Source organism: Pelophylax lessonae (assembly GCF_965119305.1).
Source record: "Pelophylax lessonae genome assembly, chromosome: 3".
Classification (NCBI taxonomy): domain Eukaryota; kingdom Metazoa; phylum Chordata; class Amphibia; order Anura; family Ranidae; genus Pelophylax; species Pelophylax lessonae.
This window is the reverse complement of record NC_138770.1, coordinates 508013590-508040736: the sequence shown is the minus strand read 5'-3', so window position 1 is coordinate 508040736 and position 27147 is coordinate 508013590. Positions and strand designations below refer to the sequence as shown.

The window sequence follows — 27147 nt, the reverse complement described above, 5'->3', positions numbered from 1 at the left end:
ACAAAATTTTATAACCAAAACAAAAACATTTCTTTTCACAATTTTGTCTTTTTTTCTTTTATTTGTAGCACAAAAGTGGTGGTCAAATACCACCAAAAGTGGGTCCAGTGTTGCATGACTGCACAGTTGTCATTCAAAGTGCGACAGTATTGAAAATTGGCCTGGGAAGAAATTGGGGGGGGGGGGGGGGAAGAGTGTCCAGTATTGAAGTCTTTTTTTTTTTTTCTTTTTTCTCTGTAATTAAACTTTCATACTTTTTGCCCCATTCAACTTTATTACTATCACAAGGGATGAACGAAGACCCCTTGTGATACCTCTGAGCAGTGAGGTGCTCTTTTGGAGAGGTCAGCTGTCTATTAGATCCCTGATCCCTCTCTGCCCTCCAAGGACGCTGACCAAACAGTGATCCTCGGACATGCCTTCTGAGCCCTGTAAAAGTGTTTGGGTGGCTGTACTAAGACCACAAGGATCATCCCATCCATGATGTAAATATACATATGCATATATACAGTACATACGCTAAATGGGAAGCCATTAAAGCCTTGTCTTTGCATTCAACATTGTCTGTTTTTTTTTTTTTTTTTTTTTTTTGAGCAATATTCTTCAGCAGCCTGCCTTCAAAGTGCACCAACCCTGGGACCAGACACTAGTTCTTGCTAAATGTTTACCAGGGTGACCTGTCTCCACTATGCCCTATTTTATTCTTAGAATAGGTCACGCTGCTGTAATTGTGAAGGCTTATATTTGACTTGTGCGCATTTCTGTTGAAATAAGGCATCTTCTATTCGCATGCCTACTCCCAACTCTGACCATCTCTTCTTATGCTGTGCAGCTCTACCCACCCCCTTAACTTGTGTGTTTTTCTAGAGCTTAGGCATTTGTCAGATATGCAGACCAATCTGAGGGTTTAGCATAATCAAGATATAAAATATTGCTGTACCAAAGTAGGTTCTGACTGTCTATTGGGGACCCCTGGTATTTTTCATTTTTTTTATCCCTATGAATGCAGCTGCATGTTTTAATGTGGCCATGCACATTCAGGCATTTATACGTGTATTTTAGCTCAACTTTCAGGGGCGTACAAGAATGCCCCAAAGCGGATTTAGGATAGGAGCTTAAAGCGGTTGTAAACTCTATAAAAAAAAAAATAAAAATAAAAAAACCTGCAAGACAAAGGCATAATGAGCTAGTATGCATCGCATACTAGCCCATTATGTGTAACTTACCTTAAAACGAAGCCCCGACACGGACCCCCGGACATCGCTGCGGGCGCTGCCATGGTCCCTCGTCGTATCTTCCGGGTTTGGCGGCTCCGGCGCGCTGATTGGCCGGAAGAGACGGCTCCGGCGCGATGATTGGCCGGAGCCGCGATGACGTCACTCCCGCGCATGCGCGCGGGAGTGATTTTTCCGGCAAGCTCCCGGCAACTTAATTGAAGGTCCCCCGGACCTTCAGAGCGCATGCGCCGCTCGCGCGAGCGTCTGCATGCACTGTAAATATCTCCTAAACCATGCCGGTTTAGGAGATATTATTTGTACCTACAGGTAAGCCTTATTATAGGCTTACCTGTAGGTAAAAGTGTCAAAAAGCGGGATACTACCGCTTTAAAATAATCTCACATATATTCTAGTGGCTAGAATAAATAATTATTCTAGACAATAGAATGACTTTACACTAATACGCCAAGGAGTGACATTCAAATTTTTTTTCTTCCTGGTGCAGCATAAATTCATTGCAGCTTTGAATAATACACAGTTGCAGTTAAAGAGGCATTTATGGTTGTACAGCTTGAATATATTGGCCAGCTGTAGCCAAGCTCTGCAGATATTATTAACTTTAGCTGGGCATGTCCTCGCTTCAGAGATCCGTTTATCTCTTTTGTTCAACCAGCCTAGCAAACTTTCTGGGGTACGAGTGTGTAGATTTTTCCAGTGGAATAGTATAGGCTTCAAATGTGTATCTTTTTAATTATAGTTGCAGTATGATTTTATAATTTTTCTCTTTTTTTTTTTTTTTTGGTATTCTAATATGTTGAGCATGTTATATTATTCAGCAACTTTCCATTTTCCCTCATACAGCATTTTAAAGATTTGATACGACTACGTCGAACTGCGGAATGGCCCCGATCCGCTCAAGACACTGAAGTATCTGCAACAAAAGAGAGCCCAGAAATTGAACCTCTTCCTTTCACTTTGGCACATGAGCGATGTATTTCTGTTGTACAGAAGCTTGCCCTCTTCCTCCTATCTATGGACTTCACTTGCCATGCTGACTTACTACTGTTTGTCTGCAAGGTACCAGTATTGTTTTATTTAGAGGCTTCTTGCTTTCATGTGACATTGTTTTTTCTGATAACAGGGTGTGTTTTTATTTTTTTGTTTTCTTTTGATATTCTTTACAAGAGTGCTGAGGCCAGTATAGCATGAATGAGCTCTGTGCTTACAGTGGGTATAGAAAAGAATCACCCTCTTTAAAATCCATACTTCTCTTTCGTTTATTGACGGACACAGATTCTGGTATTCCTAACCATTGGATTAAACTGCCCCCTACAGGACACTACAGGAAATTGTCCCCTAGGACACTAGGCAGAAAATAATTATTTCTACACCCATGGGAAGTCCCAGGGGTGTACTTCCCTCTCTGCTATAGCCACTCAGTTTTTTTTTTCTCTTGTCAGGACCTAGTTTCTTGCTGGGATCGTATACACCAATATTTTTGATACTCCTTAAATATTGATGAACACTTTGTCAATAACGTAGCTACGTTTGTATAACCCTTCACGCTGAAATGCCTCATAATGTCACTATGCTAATATTGTATGTAATACACCTATGTTAATGCCTATTTGTTTTTTGTACTGCCTTTTTTTTACACCCTGAATAAAAGTTTGTAAACAAAAAAAAATAAAATAAAAAGCCTTCTGTGTGCAGCAGCCTCCCTAGCACCTCCTAATACTTACCAGAGCCCCATCTCTGTCCAGCGATGTCTTCTGGGAATCTCTCTCCTAACAGGCTGAGACATAGCAGCTGCGCCATTGGCTCCCGCAGCTGTCAATCAAAATCAGCCAATCAGGAGAGAGAGAGAGAGAGAGGGTGGGGCCGAACTGCAGCTCCATGTCTGAATGGACACACGGAGCTGCAGCTCTGGTTTCTCCATGGCAAGCTGCTTGCTGTGGGGGCACTTGGCAGGAGGGAGGGGCCAGGAGCCCCAAGGAGGGACCCGAGAAGAGAAGGATCTAGGCTGCCCTGTGCAAAAACCAACTGCACAGAGCAGGTAAGTATAACATTTTTTTTAATTTTTTTTAAATGAGACTTTACAATGACTTTAAACTCTAAAATGACATTATCCTAAAAATACTGTATTGGTCACTGAGTGAATATCTCCAGTTCCTAATCGGAAACAAGAAAATCATTTTATGTGAGGGCATTGTAAGCCTACAGATCTTCATTGGGCCCCATTTTAATTTTATAACCTTACTGCAGCCATACAACTACACGTTGTGCTTTGCTTGCTTTAAGACTCCAAAGCAGTCAGAGCAAAATTTAAATAAACAAATGAATTGAAAAAAAAAAAGTGTCAGAGCAAAGACGCATAACAGGCCCCCAAATCTGCAGTGTTAAGCAGAGAGAACACAGTGAGACGACACTGGGTCAACGCCACAACCTACATTTTATAAACTGGATGCAAAATGTATGACGTTCATTTTATATTGGTAGTGCTATGAATTCTGAGCAGGAATGCTTCTGCCATGCAAGGGCATGTTTGGAGAACATGTGAGCGTTTTCAAAAACCTCTAGCATTTCAGTTATGTTCAGCCTTTTGGGTCTCAACTTGTTACATTAGGCTGCATCAAAAGTATCTTCAGTCTGCTCAGAGCGTTTAGCCTTCGTATGAAATTACTGAGCATTGTATACTTGTTTATATATTTCTTTCCAAATATGTTATCTTGTGAACATATGCACTCTTATTGAAACTTTACAGGTACTTGCTAGGATAGCCAATGCTACCCGTCCCACCATACATTTGTGTGAGGTAGTGAATGAGCAGCAGTTGGAAAGGCTTTTGTTATTGCTCGTTGGTACAGACTTCAACAGAGGAGACATCTCTTGGGGTGGTGCTTGGGCACAATACTCTCTGACCTGCATGCTCCAGGATATTTTGGCAGGTACAGTAGTAGGTTTTTTTTTTTTTTTTTTTTTTTAAAAAGCTGTTTTTCTCGTTCTCCCTTTGCAATACTACTGCATAGTTGAAAAGGTAAACCCATACATATAAATTAAAAAAAAAAATGGTCAGAAGTATTTTTCCTGGAGTAGCATTTACAAATGACCACTATGTGATCAGTTGTTTAGAAATGCTTAATAATGTTTTTTAAAATATCAAATTCTGTTGCTGTAATTTTATTTGGCAGGTGAGCTGTTGGCCCCTATAGCATCTGAAGCTCTTGATGAAGGTGCAATGGGAGAGGAAGCTGGTGCGTCAGCTGGAGACTCTGATGACTCCTTACAACAGTCCTCTGTCATACCATTGGTGGAAACCGTAGATGAGCCTTTAACACCCGATATCACAGGTAGACAGACAGCTCATAAACAGGATAATGTTTAGAAAATGTGTGTAGTTTCTCTGCACTACATATAGATAATAGCTTTATTTTGAATATTACTTGTGTTAAGTTGTTTTGGAATTTAGGCTGTCGTTATTAATATTTTTTTTTTTTTTAATTCTATTTTATTTTACAGCAAAATTGTTTGATTGGCAAATATAAATAACATTAATAAGGATCTAGTTCTGCCACTGTATAGCTTGATATTTGTTTTATGCAATTTTATGTAGGCACAGATAGAAGGTACACTTTTTAAAATAAGTTGTTGCAGTCTGCCATTGCAGTGTAAATTGTTGGTTAAGTTTTAAAGTTATGGCTTACCGATAATAGTTAAACTATAGGCAAAACTTTTTTTTTTTTTTTTTTAATAGAGTGAGGTAGGGCAGAAAACCCTGTTGATTTATTGCCATCTGTGGGGAGATTTACTTTTACTTGCATCTCTTCAAAACTAAAGAAAAAGTTCTGCCTTTAGTTATACTTGAAGCATTGGGATTGGTATTTTGTTACCACTTTACATGCTACTTAATATGTATAAGTATGAAAGTACAGCCTTAAAATTGCCCAGTAAACGCCCTCATGGCCCAGATTTTTAGATGGCAGTCTTCAAACTTATCTGCTTGGCAGTATTAAAGCTGTTTTCATCACCCAAAGGTGCTCCTCCTCTATCATCTTTGGATAAAGATAAAGAAATTGACCTTGAATTACTGCAAGACCTGATGGAAGTTGATATTGATCCTTTAGATATTGATTTGGAAAAAGATCCCCTCGCTGCCAAAGTCTTCAAGGTAACTGTTGTAAAAGATTTTTTTTTAATCTCTGCATGGTTTCATACTCATGACCATAGTCATTTTGGTGCCTAGTAAAAATGTATGGTTTGGGTATGTTCATTTGTACAATTTGTTTAGTGTAACAAAAATAAAACATGTTGAACTGAACCTAGGACAGTGGCTTTATGGGTTTTACAGTTGCTGATTTTTTACAAACTGCAGGATGCCAGGCTGTAATCCTTTTTCAGGTTTCATTGATTAGAGAGCAATTGACCTAGAAGTTCAAACTTTACAGGCTGCATGCATTGTATTGGTCCAATACATAGTAGCACAGATAGACATGAGAACCGCAGCCTTGTAATTTTATATATTTTAAAACACATAGTCAGAGCTTATGTATCTGTGGTGACATGTTCACTTTAAATCACTGTACTGCATGTCATACAGTCACAGTAAACAATTTTATGGCTTCAAAATCTACTTTTGGTCAAAACATATATTTTCATTTTGATTTGCCTCCAGTGAGCTGTAATCTGTTAGGGATGAATTTCCCTTGTGTTAACATAGTAATCCATACATCAGTCTAATCCGATGATTCTGTATGCAGCCTGTTGGAAGTAAATGTCCTGCCTATAGGAGTTTGGACACAAATAAGGCAAAGTTTGGTTCTTGACTGTGGGCTGCACCCCTGCTCAAAGATACTCAGCCAATGGCCCAGGGACTTCCTATATGTTTCTGAAAGGTAGATATTTGGGAAGATTTTAGGCCCAGCCTTCCTTGGTTAGCTTAGGTTTTTGCTCTTATTCTTAGGCTTTATGAAAATTGAAAAAAAAAAAAAAAAAGTGGACCTTACGGTTCCAACCATAACACCAAAGAAGAAAGTAAAGACAAATGTCAAAACACTTAATTTTGTTTACGGTATGTCATTAAATCATGCAAGCATTTTAACTGATCAAAGAGCCAAGCAGCATTTCTAATAATTGGCACTAATTGCATGGACTGGCTCTATTTTTCATAGTAGTTGTGCCTGTTTTTGGTGTCCCTCCCAGTAGGGTGCATCTGTTATTCTTGCCTTTATGATCTATTTATATGGATCATTCTGGGCCTTTTTTGGGCTTAAATGCATGACTTAAAGGTCAGTCCAGAGAGAAGTTCCACCACTTCACCAACACTTTTGAGCTCTTTTCCCATTTTAATTTTTCTCTATCGTTCATTAAGAGCTGCAGCTCTATATTCTTCTTAACCATCGGGTTATGCTGCCCCCTACATGAATAGGACACTAGGTAGGAAACTTTTTTACCACGCCTATGGGGCAGTCCCTGCAGGCATGCACCCATTTTTTTTGTCTGCCTAGTTTAGGAGTAGGTCCCAGTTCCCGGCTGGGACTTCAGTCTTAGCCTATTTTTTTATTTTAAAGGGAACCTTTGTTAAAAATTTTTAGCTAGTTATCTTCCTGAGAGAACTGCAATCAATAGCTGGACTGGGTTTCGGACTGGATTTCCTAGATCCTTAAGGTCTCCCAGTCCGTCCAGCGAGCGTGTGCAGGTTTTAGCCCTGCGCTAGGCTTTACCACGACAAAGCCCCAATGGACGGGCTGGCCCGCTAGTGAAACACCTCGCCGGGAAGCACATGACCTGGTTCGGCCTGAATCACAGCGTGCCTCTTGGCTGTCAGCACCCCCACCCTGAGTGGAGAAGTTGTCTGTCCAGAGTGGCGCCCACACGATTGTTGTTGGTATAGTGAGTAGTATCCCCCCATAGCTCTTGCGGCCTCGGGGTGGATGTGAGCCCCTCCTTTGGATGGGCATACTCCCGGGTTCCCTTCCATTTCCCCCAGCCCCTCTAACAGTCACGGTGGTCTTTTTGGCCCCAACCTACTCCCATGCCGCCCCCCGGGGTTAGGTAGGAGCTGACTTTGCTAATTGCTCCAGTAAGGGGGGGTTGGATGCGGTTGTTGCTGACCGGGCTGTCCGGATCACACATGGGGGTCTTTGAGCAAGTTCCTTGCCCCCTGGGGTTAGTAACTGCAGCAGAGATGTCTTTTTGGGCTCCCTGCGGTGGTTATAATGGGGGGGGGGCTTCGGATGTTTCTTCATCCGCGGGTCTACGCCTCACGTGTCTGGGTCGGGCCAAAAATTTAGTCCGCGGCTTTGCGGCCTACTTGCGGCTGTCCTGGTACCTGACTAAGCTAACCGAGAGGAGGTGCCTTACCAAGCTGATCGACGGTTGCCTTGCGTCGCAGGATCGGGCCAAAAATTGAAGCCGCAACTTGCGGCCTACTCGCTGCGGACGAAGCTGGCTGTCTTGGTGACTGACCAAGCTGTCTGGGGGACTGACCAGGCTGTCCGAGGTCCTAACCAAGCTGTCTGAGCTGCTGATCAAGATGACAGCGGACCGGATCGGGCCCCAAATTTAGACCGCGGCCGGCTGTCCGAGCAGTTGACAAGGCGGTTTGAGCTGCTGACTGGGGTGATACAGCAGCAGATGGGCATCCACCCCCCTCCTCAGGGGGGTGGACATATGGACTGCCTGGCACCCCCCTAGAACCGGGCGGCGCTGTGGGGGCATTGTTGTGTGAGGGTACTCTGCCTGCGCGTCTGCGTCATGGCGGGCCCCCTCTTTCCCGTTATAGGGGGCTATGTACTTTTTTGTCATTTATGGTGGGGACCTTTAGGTCTAATAGGAGTCTTTTTGTGGAACCTTAGCCGACGTCTCTTTGCGAGACTGTGGTCGGCGACCTCTCCTGCTTGTTATGTTCTCAGGGTGAGCTTAGCATATAGTGACTCTACTGGGCCTGCGTCCACACTGGGTGCTCTGCGGTGAGGATGATTCCTTTTTTTTGCTGCACATGCAAGGGCGCTGGTGGATGCACTGATTGTATCAGTGCAGGAAATTAACATCAGGGGCGCTGGTCCCTTCGGGGCTCCCAGATCCCCTAACAGTGGCAAAGGTACACTATTGCCGCAAGTCAGTGCAGTTGTTCTAAACGCAAAAATGGTAACCACGCATGGTGTGGCTAAAAAGCTGGTCTGCGGAACAGGCTTCTAATGAAGCTCTATTGGATCTCCTACGGGGGACCACCTATTTGGGTCTTTGTTGGATGAACTGTTTAAAGGACCCACAGGTGGGAAGAGTACTCTTCTTCCTCTATCCGCTAAGGGCCAAGTCGCCGCATAATAGACCGGCCCTTTTTTTCAGCAAACAGGCGGCCCCTTCATGCCTTCAGGACGTAGGAGAAAGGACCCCAGCCATTTTGGTAATCTAGGGGTTCCAAGAAGACTGACAAATCTCCGTCTGCATGAAGGAATGCCCTCGCCCATTTCTGGGGTGGGGTGGGGGGACGTCTGTTTTCAGTCTGGAACCAGGGACCTCCTTTATTCAGAACAAATGGGCCCACGAGTGGCTCATCGGGTTACAAGATCGAATTCAGGTCTCGACCGTCGGTCAGAGTCTTCCCATCCAATCTACGCCTATCTTCAGATCGGTATAAAGAGGCGGTACAAGATTTGCTGTCGCAAAGGGTGATTGTGTCGGTTCCCTCTCGAACGCTTTCAAGGCTTTTATTCAAACGCCTTGAAGGGAAAAGTGGGTCCAATTGTGGACCTCAAGGCTCTGAATCGCTTTGTGCAGGTACAGATATTTTGAATGGAGTCCTTTCGCATGGTAGTGGCGTTCCTACACCAAGGGGACTTTTTGGCCTCTATCGATATCGAGGACGCATATCTGCACATCCCTATTTACGCTGGACACCAGCGTTTTCTTCACTTCTCTGTAGGAAAGGAACATTATCAATTTGTGGCGTTACCCTTTGGTCTCACTTCCGCCTCCAGGGTATCACCAACGTGTTGGCTCTGGTATTGGCATTACTGTGACAGCGGGGGATTGTGGCACTAGGGTACCTGGACGATCTCCTCTTAAGAGCAGACTCCCACTTAGTTCTGGTATGCGATCTGTCAATCACTGTACAGACTCTGCAAGAGTTTGGTTGGACGATCAATTTCAGAAAATCTGCTCTGGTCCAAGCCTCCAAAATGGTTTATCTGGTACTGACTCTGGACTCTTGCCTCTGCAAGAGTGTTTCTTCCCCCGGAAAAGCTGCAAAAGTTGCAGAGGGCGATTCAGTTGCTGTTATCCAGCACTCTGTCCTCATTGCGAACTTGCATGCGACCTTTAGGCCTGATGGTGTCTACCTTCGGAGTGGTTCCATTTGCTCAGTTCCATGCGATACTTCTACAAAGGGGTATTCTTGTCAAGTGGAACAAGGATTCAAAATCTTTGGACAATCTGATTCGGTTGAGTCAAAATGCAAGAAGTGCTCTTCTGTGGTGGCTCTGTTCCTTGGCCCTGCGTCAGAGCAAGCCCTTCCTTCCATTTTATTGGACCGTGGTATCTACAGATGCCAGCCTATCTGAAAGAGTCCAGATATCCATTCAATATTCTGGAACGGATTCAATCAGGCAATGCCACGGCCCTGATTTATGTAATTCATCAAGGGGGAACCAAGAGTGTCCTGGCGGCCCGGGAGGTGGCTGAGATCTTCATTTGGGTAGAAAAGTTCCAGCCCCCTCCGCCGTGCATATACCCGGAGTGGAGAACTAGCAGCTGGATTACTTGCGTCGTTAGGTTTTGGATCAGGGGGAATGGTCCCTGTACCCGGAGGTGTTTCACCTGTTGTGTGTCGGGTGGGGGAAAACCCAATGTAGACCTGTTTTTCTCGGCTCAACGAGAAGGTACAGAGGTTTGTAGCCAGGTCTCGGGATCCTCTGGCCGACGCCACAGATGCACTGGTCGCTCCTTGGGGTCAGTATCGGCTGATCTATGCGTTTCCCTCTGCCGAGTCTTCTGCACTGAATAGAGGTGGAAGGGATTATGGTCATTTCTGGTGGCCCCAGACTGGACTCACCGGTCTTGGTATGCAGATCTGGTAAGGTTGGTCGCCGATGCTCCTTGGAGACTTCCTCTCAGGGAAGATCTGTTGTCTTAAGGGCCAATCTTCCATCCTGCCATCGTCGCTGGCTTTAATGGCGTGGCTGTTGAAAGCCAGGTATTGAAGGATAGGGGTCTTTCTGACTCTGTGATTCCTACACTGTTGAAGGCTAGAAAATCTACCTCCAGGAAGATCTATCATCGTACGTGGAAACCGTACATCTCTTTGTGTGGCTAGATTAAGGTGCATCCACGCTCCTTTTCAGTGGCTAGGATATTGGCTTTCCTCCAAAGAGGGGTTGAGCAGCGGTTGGCCTTGGGTACTATTAAAGGCAAGGTGTTGGTTTTGGCTGTGCTTTTTCAACGCCCTGTAGCTACGCATTCTTTGATTCACACTTATATCTAGAGAGTTCGTCATGTGGCTCCTCCGATACAGTCCCAGTTACCTTAACTTGGTACTGTCTGTTGTTTAAAAACCTCCCTTTGAAAACTTAGGGAGATTCCTCTGTTTACACTGTCACAGAAGGTAGACTTTTTGGTGCCTATTACCTCTGCCCGCAGAGTGTCTGAATTGGCGGCGCTGTCCTGCTGCTCTCCTTCTCTGGTGGTCGACAGAGATTAAGTGGTACTTCGATCTAATCAGTCATTTCTTCCTAAGGTGGTTTCTGGTTTCCATTAAATGAAGACATTGTGCTGCCTTCACTCTGTCCTAAGCCCAAGTATCCCAAGGAAAATGCCTTGCATTCTTTGGCTGTGGTTCGGGCAATTCGGTTTTGCCTGGCGGTTACTGAGTCTTTCAGGAAATCAGACTCTCCTTTTATCCTTACGAAAGGACCTGGAAAGGGATTGGCTGCGTCTGCGGCAATCATATCCAGATGGATCAGGCAGACGGTAGTACAGGCTTATTCACTGAAGGGTTAAGTTACACCTTTTCCTGTGAAGGTGTATTCTACTAGGGCGCTGAGTGCCTCTTGGGCTTTTCGCCATCAGGCGTCAGCGATACAAGTTTGCAAGGCATCGACTTGGTGGTGTGTGCACACGTTCACAAAATTCTGCAAAGTAGATGTGTTGGCATCTTCGGATGCTACTTTTGGCCACAAGGTTTTGCAGGCTGCTGTTTAAAAAGAGAAAATTTTCTCTTTGAGGGTGTATGTGTTTCTAGGTGAGCTCCAGTTGTTCCTGGTTTAGCTCCATGTTTACTGGTTGGCTACGTTTAGCCTTTGGCAAATTACGTTCTTTTCTGCGTTGTTTTCCCACCTCCATGCAAATACTGCTTTGGGACATCCCAATGGTTAAGAAGAATATGGAGCTGCGTCTGCAAATGAACGATTGAGAGAACTGGATTTTCGACTTACCGTAAAATCCTTTTCTCTGAAGTTCATTGACAGACGCAGCACCCTCCCCTTTTTTTCTGAGTGGGTTGGGGTTTTTTACTTCTGACACTGCTTGCAACAAAACTAAATCCTTTACTAATGGGTGAATGCCTGCAGGGACTGCCCCATAGGCGTGATGATGTTTTTTTTCCTGCCTAGTGTCCTACTCCTGTAGGGGGCAGCATAACCTAATTGTTAAAAATATGGAGCTGCGTCTGTCAGTGAACTTCAGAGAGAGAGATTTTACGGTAAGTCAAAAATCCAGTTATTTTCATCTGGGCTGCTCAAAATATTATTCCATTGGTTGCAGTGCTGTTCACACATGGTATTTTGGGCTCTCCATATGGTCTCCTGATGAACCAGTTGCAAACAGCATTGACCGCTGCACACTTTCTTGTACCACTGGCCCCCTAATTGTTATATCACCATGTTTATAGTTTTATGATATTCACTTTTATGATTGTCTGTGCCAGCTAGGACAAGTGCTCTATCAGGAAAGATATTGTGCTGCTCATGTTTGCACGTTAAAGTGGAGTTACACCCATTTTAGTCACTTTGGATGTATGTAATCCCCTTTAAAACGACTTTTACCAATGGAAAGTTTTTTTTTATTTTTTTCTTTTTTTTTTTGCTAGTAAATATCTGATTTTCTGCTTTATTTATCCTCTTCTCACTTCCGGGTCCGGTCGGCGATTACGTCATTTGGCCATTCGCAGTGTGTGCTGGGATTTATCTCAGGGCATGAAATCTTGCATTATTACACAGGAGATGAGCTGTACTGTGTGTTCTTCCCCGCCTCCACCCCGCCTACTCTCAGTGAGCTGTATGTATGTAGTGTATTGAGGCCGTGCTCCGCCCCGCCTCCTCTCAGTGAGCGAGGACTGAAAGCATTATATCCTCACTGAGCTCACTGAGAGGAGGCGGGGCGGAGCACAGCCTCAATACACTACATACATACAGCTCACTGAGAGGGGGCGGGGCGGAGGTGGGACAGAGCACGCAGTGCAGCTCATCTCCTGTGTAATAATGCGAGATTTCATGCCATCCCAGCACACACTGCGAATCGCCGAATGACCTAATCGCCGACCAGACCCGGAAGTGAGAAGAGGATAAATAAAGCAGAAAATCAGGTATTTACTAGCAACAAAAAAAAAAAAAACTTTCCATTGGTAAAAGTCATTTTAAAGGGGATTACATACATACATGTAATCCAATTTATTAATAATGGGTGAAACTCCACTTTAAATTATACGTTTTTAGACATTTGTTTCCTTTCTTCTTTGGGGTTATGATTGACACCGTAAAGTCCACATATCCATTTTTTTTTTTTCATTGCAGTTTATTATTAGGATGAGGTGCCATATACAATGAACTGTGCTCTTCATCCCTTATTTTTGCTAAAAAGAAAAATAAAAGTACATCATCAATATAAAATGTCTATAAGAGTAGCAATACACATAACTGAATCCTGTCCATAACAACTATGTGCATATGCAGTTTAATACACCCAAGTAGCACAAATTTTTGCAGCAAGACCGCCTTAAACAAACAATATGTCTAACACATCTTTAAAGTTCGAACAATAACACAGTATAACCCCTAGAGTTCACACATGCATTAATACTCTGTTTTTGTGCCATTTATTCAGCATTTGTAAAGCCTGCCATGAATATTATATTATATTACAATGGCACCACACAGTTATGTTCACACAGGAGTAGTGTTGTGTTAAAAAGTTTCCTTGTGACGGATACCTCTGGCAGAAGGGTTACAAAGCTGGCCCCTCTGTTTCTTAATGAGCCCTTTTTTTTGTTGTTGCACACTGACAATGTGGTCTTAAGACCAAACAAGTGCTTTTTGCTTAAAGATGTAGAAGGATCTTCAATAAGGATATTCTTTTGCTTTCACATTGTCCTCCTCCTAAGGCTCCAAAGAAGGCAGCCCTCGATTTTGCTGATGTACTGCAGGCAGCTATAGCATCCACCCAAAAATCAAACTCCTTTTTCACCTTGCCCGAGAAAACTAAGAAGGGTTTTCCCGCCTGCGATCCATTAATGCCAGGTGGATTTTACCAGGTCAATTCCTGTGCCTCTATACCCTGATGGGGGAAGAAGCTGCCTTTTCTGGTTAAGGATGATTCTACTTGATCTATTGGCATGTGTTGGGCTTTTCAGCATCAGGCTTCTGTTGCACAGCCTTGTAAGGATGCTACTTGGTATTCAGTTCACACAATTACAAATTTCTAAGGGTTGACGTTCAGACCTCTGCTGAAGACTTTAAAGACCTGTGCTCTACTGGTAAGAAGAAAAAAAAAAAAAAAAAAGTTTTCTTGCTGATTTGTGGGGTGCAGATCCTACCCTTGCATGATTGTTTCTGCTGCCTGCACAATCAGTTGTACCACTTTGGGCTTCATGTGGTGTTTAGTACAAACTAAAGAGCCAATGCGTTTTGTTGGGTTCAGCTCAAGGACTAACTTTGCTTTGGTGTCCAAACTTCTGTCGACAGGGCACATACCTTTTTATCGAGTGAATCTTTTTATCTTCAGTGAACTTAGGGAGAAAAGGATTTCATTCAAGTGCAAAAAAACCTTTTGGCCAATTCAACTATAATATGATCCATAGTTCAACTAATTGTGGAGTTCTGTGTATAGAAATAGATGGAGTTTCTAGATAATTTATGTACTAAAAGCCAATAGGGAATGAACTGATCATTCTTGGCACATCATTACCTTAAAATGAGTGTGCCTAACTACCAGTATCACTCTCTATTTTTTGAACAAATAAAATAAGTGTACTTCTACACCAGTGTTTAATGAACTTGTTCTCTGATCTTTAAATCAGTTTTTTTATCCGTATCCACTCAACTAAAAATCTATTATTGAATGCTGATTACACCATTTGTACATATGTGAGATTACCTGAAAAACATGAACAATTTGTGATGCAAGAGCAGGTTTGTTGAACACTGATCTATACAGTGTAAATGTTGGTAGCATAGTGGTGCCAATTGAACAATGTATTTCAAGCTAATACCACCTTGTCCTGAAATCAGACACTGAATGTGTAGCATGCCCCATGACACCAATATTGTGACCCATCATAGAGTTCTGACTGACCTGGCAGGCTTTAGGGAGTAATGCTTTTTATTGTCGATATTTATATTTGGTTTGAGATGTCTTGTTCATATCCAATCTCCTCTTTTCACCAAAAGCCAATCAGTAGCACTTGGTATGATTATTGGGGCGCTGACTATGGCACTTACAATTACAACCCTTACATCGGAGGCGTTGGAATTCCGGTGGCTAAACCAGCAGCGACTATTGAAAAGAATGGTACACAGACCGTGACTGTATCGGTATCTCAAGGTAAGCCTTTTCTATTTTGTGTTTTCATAGCTATGTCATTGTTGTCTAAAAGTAAGTAAATATTTCCTACTGGTTTCATTGTATACCAAAACATGACCTGCTTCCAAGGTATAATTTTTAAAGATGTTTTTTGTGTTTATCAGATGTTTGGATATTTAGGTATACAATTAAAAAAAAGAAAACAAAATAGACACTTGGTAACATTTAGGCCCCCGTTCACATTGCCGCGATCCAACTTGGGGGGGCGACCTCCGAGGTCGCGGTGCGAGCAGCACGCCGCGACCTTGGAGCGGCCGCCACGGACTTCATAACATTGAAGTCTATGGCGGTCGCCTCCGGGTCGCCCCAAAGAAGCTCCGGACCCTTTTTCAAAGTCGGAGCGACTTGTGTCGCTCCTATTAGAACGGGTCCGCAGCTTCCCTATGGAAGGTGACCTACGGCGACCTGTGAGGCGACCAGGTCGCCTCACAGGTCGCCTTAGTGTGAACGGGGACTTAAACTCAACAGTGTGTGTTTTTTTTTATTTTTTTTTTTTTTAGGCTCTTGTAAATATTACTACATTTGTTATTTTTTTGTTTTGTGTTCTTTTAATCTGTCTCTAAATTACATTTGTTTCTGGACATGTATTTTTAAATGTTATAACAAATTTTATTCACAGCTCTAGATGCTCGTTTGGAGGTTGGCCTTGAGCAGCAAGCAGAATTGATGTTGAAGATGATGTCCACACTTGAAGCAGATTCCATTCTACAAGCACTGACCAATTCATCTCCAACATGTATGTGCATAACCGGCCAACTGTGTTAACTTTGCACTGTTTATATAAAATATTCTAACATCCTACTTTATTAGATGTCATTGATGGTTGGTCCTATCCTAATCACTGCAGTGTGTATGCAAATTACACAAAGTAAATTGCAATGTACAGTTTTCTTGCAGTGTAATATTGAGTTGCTTAAAATGAATTGAATTAAGTTAGCCTGGACAGTTTGGAGATGTGAAGACTCGCACTCTTTCCTTCTGTAAAGTCCACAGAGTAAAGCAAGCCTTACATTATACAATTTTCTCTCCTTCAACCACAGGTTAAAGGGAAGAACATTGCTCAACTCCCCCACCCCCCCCCTTTCAATACTGTTAGAATCCCCTCTCGCTGCACTATTGTATCCTGAAAGCAGGCAATTTCCAAGCCTTCAGTTGCGCAAAAACAAAAAAAAAACAAAAAACCTGACAATTGGTTGTACATAAATGTATCAATGGATCAACTTCATTGCAACCAGCCTGCCCATAGACTAAATGAAATTCGGCTGGTACAGCAGTGACTCGCCAAATTTAGATTCGTCTATGGCCGATCAAACCCTGTGCACACTTTATCTTTTGTTTTTGAGATATTGTCTTCCTGAATGATACAGCTAGTGTAAAAAGTATTTGATCCCCTGCTGATTTTGTACATTTGCCCACTGACGAAGAAATGATCAGTCTATAATTTTAATGGTAGGTTTATTTTAACAGTGGGAATAACAAAATTATCCGAAAAACTAATTTCAAAAAAGTTATAATTTGCATTTTAATGAGTGAAACAAGTATTTTACCCCTTTGCAAAACATGACTTAGTACTTGGTGGCAAAACTCTGGTTGGCAATCAGAGGTCAGACGTTTCTTATAGTTGGCTATGAGGTTTGCACACATCTCAGGAGGGATTTTGTCCCACTCCTCATTGTAGATCCTCTCCAAGTCATTGAGGTTTCGAGATTGACATTTAGTGACTCGAACCTTCAGCTCCTTCCACATATTATCCATGGAATTAGGTCTGGAGACTGGCTAGGCCACTCCAGGACCTTAATGTGTTTCTTCTTGAGCCACTCCTTTTGTTGTTGCCTTGGCTGTGTGTTTTGGGCCATTGTCATGCTGGGAAGGAGGTTTATTACCAAAGATTTGATGGTACATGGCCCTGTCCATCGGCTCTTTGATGCAGTGAAGTTGTCCTTTCCCCTTAGCAGAAAAACACCCCCAAAGCATAATGTTTCCACCTCCATGTTTGACAGTGGCGATGGTGAGCTTGGGGTGACAGGCAGCATTCCTCCACCCCCAAACACAGCAAGTTGAGTTGATGCCAAAACGCTCAATTTTGGTTTCATCTAAACACAACACTTTCACCCAGTTCTCCTCTGAATCATTCAGATGTTCTTTAGAAAACTTTAGACGAGGCTGCACATCTGCTTTCTTGAGCAGGGAGACCTTGCGGGCGCTGCAGGATTTCAGTCCTTCACAGCGTAGTGTGTTACCAATTGTTTTCCTGGTGACTATGGTCCCAGCTCCCTTAACATTGACAAGATTCTCCTGTATAGTTCTTGGCTGCTTCCTAACTGTTCTCATGATCATTTAAACTCCACGAGGTGAGGTCTTGCACGGAGCCCCAGACCGGGGGAAATTGACGACAGTTATTTTGTATTTCTTGTATTAGCGAATAATCGCACCAACTGTTGTCACCTTCTCACCAAGCTGTTTGGTGATGGTCTTATAGCCCATTCTAGCCTTGTGTAGGTCTACAATCTTGTCCCTGACATCCTTGGACAGCTCTTTGGTCTTGGCCATGGTGGAGAGATTGGAATCTGATTGCGTCTGTGGACAGGAGTCTTTTATACAGGTAACCAGCTGAAATTAGGAGCACTCCCTGTGAGAGAGTGCTCCTAATCTAAGCTCGTTACCTGTATAGAAGACACCTGACACATTAAAATGCAGATCAATTCATAACTTAAAAAAAAAAAGCACAATTCTTGATTTTTCTGTCTCACACTGTTAAAATAAACTTACCATTAAAATTATATAACTGATCATTTTTGTCAGTGGGAAAATGTTCTAAATCATCAGGGGATCATTTACTTTTTTCCCTCACTATTATTGATAATGAAAAAGTTGTAATAGTAGTACCTGATGTTTGAATATAGTTTTCTTTCTTTTCCTTAGTATCCCAGCCTTCCAGTGGTACAGACGACTCATTGATACATGGGCTACATGCAGCCAGTCAGACAAGCCAGCTTATTGTTCAGTCATCTTCCATCCCTATGCTGAGTGCCTGTTTCAACAAGCTGTTTTCTATGCTGCAAGTGCATCATGTTCAGGTAGAGCACTGTTCATTACATGCATTTCTTATTGATCTGTTGCATCTACTACAAATCTTTTCACTATGATTACAGCTTCTAAACATTCTAATGGTGATAGAAATTACTTTCCAAAGCTAGCCACCTTCATGGTCTGTTAATCTTGCGAACATCACCAAGTAACCAGGTATTACAGTACAGCACACAAGCTTGAATATTCATAGATCCTGGGTTATAGAATGGTACGTTCAGGTGACTGAATTCTCAAGAGCTTCTGAGAACATCGCACTAGACCCATCTCTATAACCCTACCCAAATTCGTGGGTCCTCCGTTTTTTGCTTGTGTGATAGACCTCTTCTTCGGTATTTTACAGGGCAAAATTTTTATACTTGGTGCTAAAATTCAACCACTCAGGGCTTCCTACTGCCTTTTTTGTCATTAAAACTTTGCTACACAACAGCCTGCATCTGGGTTGCTCTGTGCTCCTTCCCTGCTGCTGTAAAAGCCTTTACAGGTTACCAGTTTAGGTTCCGTTCACATATTGGCATCTCGGATTTTGGGCAGAATCGCCACAGTTCTGCCAGCAATCCTGAATTATTGTAAAACACGGGATGCCCTTGCGATTCCCCTGACTTGCAATGGCACCCCAAACATGGCCGTGATTGTCGCCCGACTAATCGCAGTAAAATCGCGCAAACGGAATCGTGGGACGCCTGTCGTCCAAAATAAGTTCTTGATATGACACACCAATATGTGAATGGATCCTTAGAATTAAACATGAGCTTTGGCCCCTTCCAAGCCCTTTAAAAGTGATTGGGCAACTGTAGAGCAAGTCAGATCACATTTACCTGTAGGCTAGTTGCTGGTTGAAAGAAAAACGGTACCAGGATGCCATTATCTTGGTATAACCGCATCCCTTCCATAATGCGTGTGTCTGTGTGTGCATATAGTATATGTATGCTGGGCGGGTGGTTAAAGGTCTATTTAATTTAACCACTTTGGCGCTCACACCTATTTACACCTATGGACCAATGTATTTTATTGGTGGGCACTAACCCTTATTTTTTTTCTTTATTTAAAATGCAAGTTTTTTTTTTTTTTTCCCTGAAACTTCCCTCACAAAATTAAGGTGTGCTTTGTACACAAATAAATACAGTATATGTGCTGTATAATATTTTTTTTTCCCAACAAATGATTTAAAATCGAAACATGGAACAGGAGATGAAACTGTTAAATAGTGCTATCCATGGGGGCACCCGTGTGGGCACGCTCATGAGTCTCACTGCTGTATCCATTGACACACAGCAGGACTAAGCCTGGCTCCTGTGTCACTGGATTTGATAGTGGGAGCAATGGCTCCCGCTGCTATAAATCTATCCAATGAGGACCCGAGACAGCGGCTTGCCGCTGGAACAATTGGGTAGAGGTAAGAAAAAGGGGGGCAGCTGAAGCACAGAAGGTTTTTTTACCTTAATGCATAGACTTTACAACCCCTTTAAGTAGTAAAATAAGGGCATGTCCTGGTTAATTAGGAGTTAAATATTTCCCTGTGCACACAAACATTATTCTGTTAGTTGCAGCTCTTTCACTCACAGATAATGTCTGTCAGGGAACAGAGGTGATAAGATGGGCTAGTGTGTTACTTTTGTTATTTACACTGAATGATCATTGTAATTGGCTGTCACAATGATCAATCAATGAGGAAGACTTCTGAATGGCTCTCAATTGAAGGATTACGAGCTCCTCTTTTTACACACACTAGGTCTCAAGGGAAGGAGAAAGGGAAATAAGAAACTGCTGGTAGTCTGCTGGACTTACAGGGGACGCCTTGAGTACAGAGGATTTTATAGACGTTTGTAATAAGGCATGCTTAAGGTAGGCAACTGGATAAGGCTCCTCTTGCAGCGCCCTGACTTCCCTATAGGACAGTCTTCACCCTGGATGCTTAGAGTTTCTTCTCAGGCAGGCTTACACTATATTCAGCACCCTACTCCGTTAGTACCCCACAGCGGATGTCTCACCTATAGCTATGGCAGAAACTAGGTGGAAGGGAGCTAGAGCCATGGCAAAAAGTCAGGAACACGTTCGCCTGTGCAAAATCCAACCTGACAATGTTTCCTTTGCACCAGAGCAGACCCTGATTTTAAAACCAGTCTCTGCCTCTGATCCTAGTTCTTTTTCCAGTGGTCCTGACTAAGGCAGATTCTTATGGTAATACTCCACAATTTCTCAGACATCTAAATGATTTAATACAACTATTGATTTCTAGGTCTCCAACGTGCCAGGAGTTTCGCTGGAGTTGTGCTTCAGTTTGTTTGTGCATTTAAATCTGCTAGTACATTTAACTCTCCCCTCCCCCTAGACTTACAATGTTTCTGTCTAAATGTGCCCCCAGCATTAATTCGTCCAGAGTGGGGGCACTGTAAAACAGAAGGTATGTTACTAGTCATATCACCAGGGGAAAACAGGGAAAGCCTAAGAAAAAAAAAAAAAAAAAACTGATGCAGTCACAACATCTAAAATGCAATATATTACATTTTTGGGTTTAATACGGCTTTAAACAAATTTATCACTGTACCAATTGAAGATGTTGCATCATTCACAGATTCTGCAGATAGGAAGTTTGAGACACTCTTAACCACTTAAGCCCCGGAGTATTTGGCTGCTCAAAGACCAGGGCCTATTTTGCAATTCGGACAATTGCGCGGTCGTGCTACGCTTTACCCAAATTAAATTGACGTCCTTTTTTTCCCCACAAACAGGGCTTTCTTTTGGTGGTATTTGATCACCTGTGAGATTTTTATTTTTTGCGCTATAAACAAAAAAAAGCATCAATTTTGAAAAAATAACTATTTTTCAATTTTTTTTATATGAAATTCCCCAAAAAAATGTAAAAATCTAATTTTTTTAACATTTTAGGCCAATTTGTTTTCTGCTACATATTTTTGGTAAAAAAAAAAATCGCAATAAGCGTATTTTGATTGGTTTGCGCAAAAGTTATTGCGTTTAACTAAGGGAAAGATTTGTCATTTTTATTGTTTTTTTTTTTAACTAGTAATGGCGGCGATCTGCGATTTTTTTTTTTTTTTTTTTTTTTTGTTTGCGGGACTGAGACATTGCGGCTGACAGATCGGACCCCTAACTAACATTTTTTACACTTTTGGGGGTACCAGTGACATTACTTCTGTAATCAGTGCTATACATATGCACTGTTACTGTAAAAATGACACTGGCAGGGAAGGGGTTAACTTTATTAGAGATCCAGGGGTTAAGTGTGTCCCTAGGGGCGTGCTTCTAACTGTCAAGGGGCGTGGCTTTTGCTGTAACCACAGAGACATACGATCCTACATAACAGGATTGTATAGTCTCTGCTGTTACACCAGAGAGAATGACAGGCGGCTTTGTTTACATTAGCCGCCTGCCTTTCTCCCTCTCCAGCGGGAGATCGCGAGTGGCTGGCAGACATCGGAGCCGCCGGTCACTCGCGCGGGGATGGCTGTGAACGAGCGGGGGCGGGAGCGTGCCTACGGCGGTGCACGCTCGCACCCTACAGGCTCCTGGGCGAGCGACGTAGTACTACATCGCTTTGCCCAGGAGGGGCTGACCGCCGCAGTAGATGTACTTGTGGCGGTCGGCAAGCGGTTAAAGGCTCTACATTTGCAGGCCCTCCTTTGCAATCATCTGTCACATCAGTTCCTGTTTGTCAAAATGCAGCATGATTCTATATCTAGGACCCCTTTCTTTTGTGTAGATGCAGTAGTCTGGAACATGTAATGACACAAATTTCCTTAATGTCTCTCAATCTCTATTCACATGTACAGAATCTTTTCGCTCAAAGCCTGGACAGCTGAAGCTGCCTGTAAAAGACGCTTCACATGTCACATGTATGCCCTTTGAAGGAGGATATCTCTTTGGTGAGGCACTTGATAAACTCATGAAGGATGTTGCGGAAGATAAGCTGCTTCTCCTGTAGCAGATACAGGACAGTGCTTGGTCCCGCCCACCCCTGACATTACCACTAAGTTTGACAGCTGACCTTCTCCCTGCAAGCAATCATATTACTATATATATATACAGTTGTGCTCAAAAGTTTACATACCCTGGCATAATTTGTTTTTTTGGCTATTTTTCACAGAATATGAATAACACAAAAACTTTTATTTCATTCATGGTTAGTGTTTGATTGAAGCCATTTATTTACCAACTGTATTTTCTTTTGTTAATCATAATTACACCAGAAACTACCCAAATGACCCTGATCAAAAGTTTACATACCCTGGGGATTTTGGCCTGATAACATGCACACAAGTTGACACAAAGGGGTTTGAATGGCTATTAAAGGTAACCATCCTAACCTGTGATCTGTTTGCTTGTAATTAGTGTGTGTGTATAAAAGGTCATTGTGTTTCTGAACTCCTGACAGACCCTTGCATCTTTCATCCAGTGCTGCACTGACGTTTCTGGATTCTGAGTCATGGGAAAAGCTAGAGAATTGTCAAATGATCTGCGGGGAAAAGGTAGTTGAACTATGTAAAACAGGAAAGGGATATAAAAAGATATCCAAGGAATAGAGAGTGCCATTCAGCAGTGTTCAAACTCTAATCAAGAAGTGGAAAATGAGGGGTTCTGTTGAAACCAAACCACGGTCAGGTAGACCAACTAAGAATTCAGCCACAACTGCCAGGAAAATTGTTCAGGATGCAAAGAAAAACCCACAAACACCTTCAGGTGTTTCAGGACTCTGAAAACGTGGTGTGGCTGTTTCAAGATGCACAATGAGGTGGCACTTGAAGAAAGATGGGCTGCATGGTCGAGTCACCAGAAAAAAGCCATTACTACGCAAATGCCACAAAGTATCCCGCATACAACACGCCAAACAGACAAGCTTCAAACCTGGCACAAAGTAATTTGGAGTGATGAGACCAAAATCTCAGAAGCGGTGCATGGGACGTATTTGGACATTCCAACACGACAATGATCCTAAACACAAGGCCAAGTCGACCTGTCATTGGCTACAGCAGAATAAAGTGAAGGTTCTGGAGTGGCCATCTCCGTCTCCTGACCTAAATATCATTTAGCAACTCTGGGGAGATCTCAAACGTGCAGTTCATGCAAGACAGCCCAAGAATTTACAGGAACTGGAGGCTTTTTGCCAGGAAGAATGGGCAGCTTTACCATCTGAGAAGATAAAGAGCCTCGTCCACAAATACCACAAAAGACTTTAAGCTGTCATTGATGTTAAAGGGGGCAGAACACGATATTAAGAACTGTGGTATGTAAAGGTTTGATCAGGGTCATTTGGGTAGTTTCTGTTGTCATTATGATTTAAAAAGCGTAAACAAAGTTGATTGATAATAAATGGCTTCAGCCAAACACTAACCATGAGTGAAAGAAAAGTTTCTCTATCGTTCATCGACAGACACAGCTCCATCTAGTCAGAGACTATAGGGATGTCCCAAAACAGTATATTCATGGGGGGTGGGAGGACAACCCTATAGTCTGACTAGATAGAGCTGCATCTGTGGATGAACTTCAGAGAAAAGGATTTTACGGTAAGTTCTTACAAAAATCCAGTTTTTTGTGTTGTCATTCATATTCTCGGAAAAATGGCCAAGAAATCATAAATTCTGCTGGGGTATGTAAACTTATGAGCACAACTGTGGTGTGTGTGTTTGTGTGTATGTATGTATGTGTGTGTGTGTATATATATACTAATTTATTAATGTGGCTGGTTTGAAGTGGATGCTTGTTTCTACTATTTACAAGCATATTTGAAACGTCTGGGAAGTGAAATTAAGGAGAAGGAGAGACATCCTAGGCAGTGCTGTATCTCGGCCTAGACCAACAAGGCCCAGGCCTAGGGCGGCACTTTGCGGGGGGGGGGGGGTTTGGGCAGCAAAAAACTGCACCCTGCAAGAAAAGAAAAAGCCTTCTCCCGGCTCCTGCATGAAAAGGGTCCCCACTGGCTTGCGCTACACTTTTAGTATAATGCCAGTCTTATGGAGCGAATTGGGCTGTAGGGCAGGGTCCAGGAGGCAAATCAGTCTGGCAGCCCCATAAAGCGGTTACACTGCTACCTGTGGGTACGATGATACCGGCCGGTGAGGACATTCAGACAGATCGCAGGCCACCGACCAAACTTAATGCTAATAGGTGTGACACTGCAGCCTGATGCTCCGCCTACCCTCCTCTGCCCCCCAGGTATGGCAGGCATCATGTCAGTAATATCATTAAATTTCTTTAAACATCCTTGTCCTTGAGCAAGCATATTGAATTACATCATATACAATTAAGACTTTTAATTGTATATGATGGCAATAATATTTTGGGCCTGCTCACCTTATATGTGCAATCGCAATATGTCACTGGGTTAGTAAGATTACTCCAATCTTATAAAATATTTGACTTCTGTTTTTTGCAACTGATTATTTGCAACCGATTATTTGCAACTGATTATTTGCAACTGATTATTTGCAACTGATTATTTCACTTATTTGTATAATGACTATGGACTTCCTAGTCATTATACAAATAAGTGAAATAATCCTAAGATTACAATCAGTGTCAGCAAATACAAGTCCAAATATCTTAAAAGAAAGGAGTAATCTTACTAATCCAGTAACATAAGGCTGTATTAATGGGCACTGATAAGGCTGCACTGATGGCCACTGATGAGGTGGCACTGATAAGCTGCAATGATGGGGCTGCACTGATGGGCACTAATATGCTGCTCTAATGGCTACTGATGAGGCGGTAATGGTGGGTTCTGAAAAATTGCATTGATGGGCACTAACGAGGCTGCACTGATGGGCACTGATGAGGCTGCATGGGCACGAGGCAGCACTGATAAGCTTCACTCATGGGGCTGCACTCTGATGCTACCCTGATGGGCTCTGATATGTTGCACTGATGGGTACTAATAGGCTGAACGGAGAGCCACTGATGAGGCTGCATTGATGGCCACTGATGAGGCTGCGCTGATGGCCACTGATGAGGCTGCGCTGATGGCCACTGATGAGGTGGCACTGATGGGGCTGCATTGATGGACACTGATATGAATCACTTATAAGCTACACCGGTGGCCACTGATAGGCTGCACCGGTGGCCACTGATAGGCTGCACCGGTGGCCACTGATAGGCTGCACCGGTGGCCACTGATAGGCTGCACCGGTGGCCACTGATAGGCTGAGGTAGAGGTGGAAGGGGTTGATACCTCTTCCCCGGGGTTGCCTGAAGAGCATGCGACCATGGATGAATTGATTGTTTCCGTTAAGGAAACACTACATTTGGAGGATGAGCCCTGTCCTCCGGGCGTTGTGTCCTCATTTGGGACGCACGGGACCCGCAAGTCGGCGCAGGTTTTCATTTGCACTGTTAATGAAATGTGGCGCACGTTAAATAGTCCATTCCTGGTGCCTAGTCGGTTCAAATTGCTTTATCCTTTTGCACCGGCTACGGAATCACGATGGTGTGTGCCTCCACAGGTGGATCACACTGTGGCCGTGTTAAACTAGGCTACCTTGGTTCCTTCTGAGGATACCCCGGTTTTCCGGGATCCCACGGACCGGCAGTTTGAGTCTCTAGCCCGCCATTCCTATACGGTGGCGGGCTCGCTGCTCAGACCCGTTTTCGCATCCGTTTTGGTGGCTCAGGCGGTGGCTGATTGGACGAAGGTGCTTAGGAGCAACCTCGTGTCTGATGATGTTCCACCTGCCCGGCTGGAAATGGTGGATCAAATCCACCAGGGAATCATGTATCTTTGTGATGCAGCCTTAAATGAGGCCCCTTTAGTAGCACCCCTCTCTAGTGTCTCAGTACTTAACCGGCGACTGATATAGCTGAAGAGCTGGTCGGCTGACCAGTCCTCGCGGAAAACAGTTGCTGATTTTCCCTATGCTGGCTCTCGCCTTTTTGGCGAGGCGTTGGATACCCTGGTAAAAGGTGTCGCAGGGTTCTGCGCCTAGATCCACTCAGTGGTCCTTTCGTGCCTTTCGGCACCAATCCAAGGGCAAGCCCTTCAAGGCCCAGGGCAGTCAGAAGAAGCCCTGGGCGGGTCAGGCAATGCCGGCTCGGCGGGTCAGTACGCCTCTGCCTGAAGGGGCGCCCTCACCCGTTTCAGGGGTGGGGGGACGTTTGCGTGGTTTCCTCCAACCTTGGCTGCTCCGGATATCGGACAGGTGGGTTCTGGAAATCGTTTGGTCGGGATACAAGATCAAATTCCTTTCCCGGTCGGCGGACAGATTCTTTCCCTCAAATCTTCATTTGCCTCCGGGGCGTCTGCAGGACCTGCACCAAGTGGTACAAGACCTTCTTGCTCAGGGGGTGATTGTCCCGGTGCCTCATCGGGACAGGTTTCGGGGGTTTTATTCAAATCTGTTCACTGTGCCCAGAAAGGAGGGCAAAGTGCGTCCTATTCTGGACCTAAAAGCGCTGAACCGCTTCGTGCATGTTCGGAAGTTCCGTATGGAGTCTCTCCATTCGGTGGTGGGCTCCTTGAGTCCAAGAGAATTCCTGGCCTCGATAGATCTAAAAGATGTGTACCTGCACATCCCCATTTTCGAGGGTCATCAGCGGTACCTTCGGTTTGCTATCGCAGTGGACCACTACCAGTTTGTGGCGTTACCTTTCGGTCTCGCTTCGGTACCAAGGGTTTTCACCAAAGTGTTGGCGCCGGTTCTGGGCCTGCTGAGGGCTCAGGGCATTGCGGTCTTGGGTTACCTGGACGATCTACTTCTGAGATCACGTGCCAGCCGGGACATAGTGCGCGATCTGTCCACCGCGGTACAGACATTCCAGGAGTTCGGATGGACCATCAACGTTCAGAAATCGACGTCTCCATCGCTTCGTCTTCCCTACCTGGTAATGATTCTGGACTCTGCTCAGGCAAAGGTGTTCTTGCCGGAGGACAAGCCCCGGACTTTGAGGCACGAGATCAGGTCCCTCAGGGACAGCCCGTCCTCGTCACTCAGGGCCTGTATGCAGGGCCTGGGGTTGATGGTTTCGGCCTTCGAGGTGATACCCT

The 27147-nt window shown here is 43.8% G+C and overlaps 1 protein-coding gene across 6 annotated transcripts in view; it reads left to right on the top strand.

Moving 5' to 3' along the window:
* Positions 1–27147, top strand: part of BIRC6 (baculoviral IAP repeat containing 6) — an 807095-nt gene that overhangs the window by 357490 nt on the left and 422458 nt on the right. For all 6 annotated transcript variants that reach the window (XM_082252286.1, XM_082252283.1, XM_082252284.1 and 3 more), the window contains exons 35-41: positions 2079–2294; positions 3982–4165; positions 4409–4567; positions 5252–5385; positions 14876–15029; positions 15688–15804; positions 17991–18145. In XM_082252286.1, the coding sequence (XP_082108412.1) occupies positions 2079–2294; positions 3982–4165; positions 4409–4567; positions 5252–5385; positions 14876–15029; positions 15688–15804; positions 17991–18145 (1119 nt within the window). The remainder of the gene's footprint in view (positions 1–2078; positions 2295–3981; positions 4166–4408; positions 4568–5251; positions 5386–14875; positions 15030–15687; positions 15805–17990; positions 18146–27147) is intronic.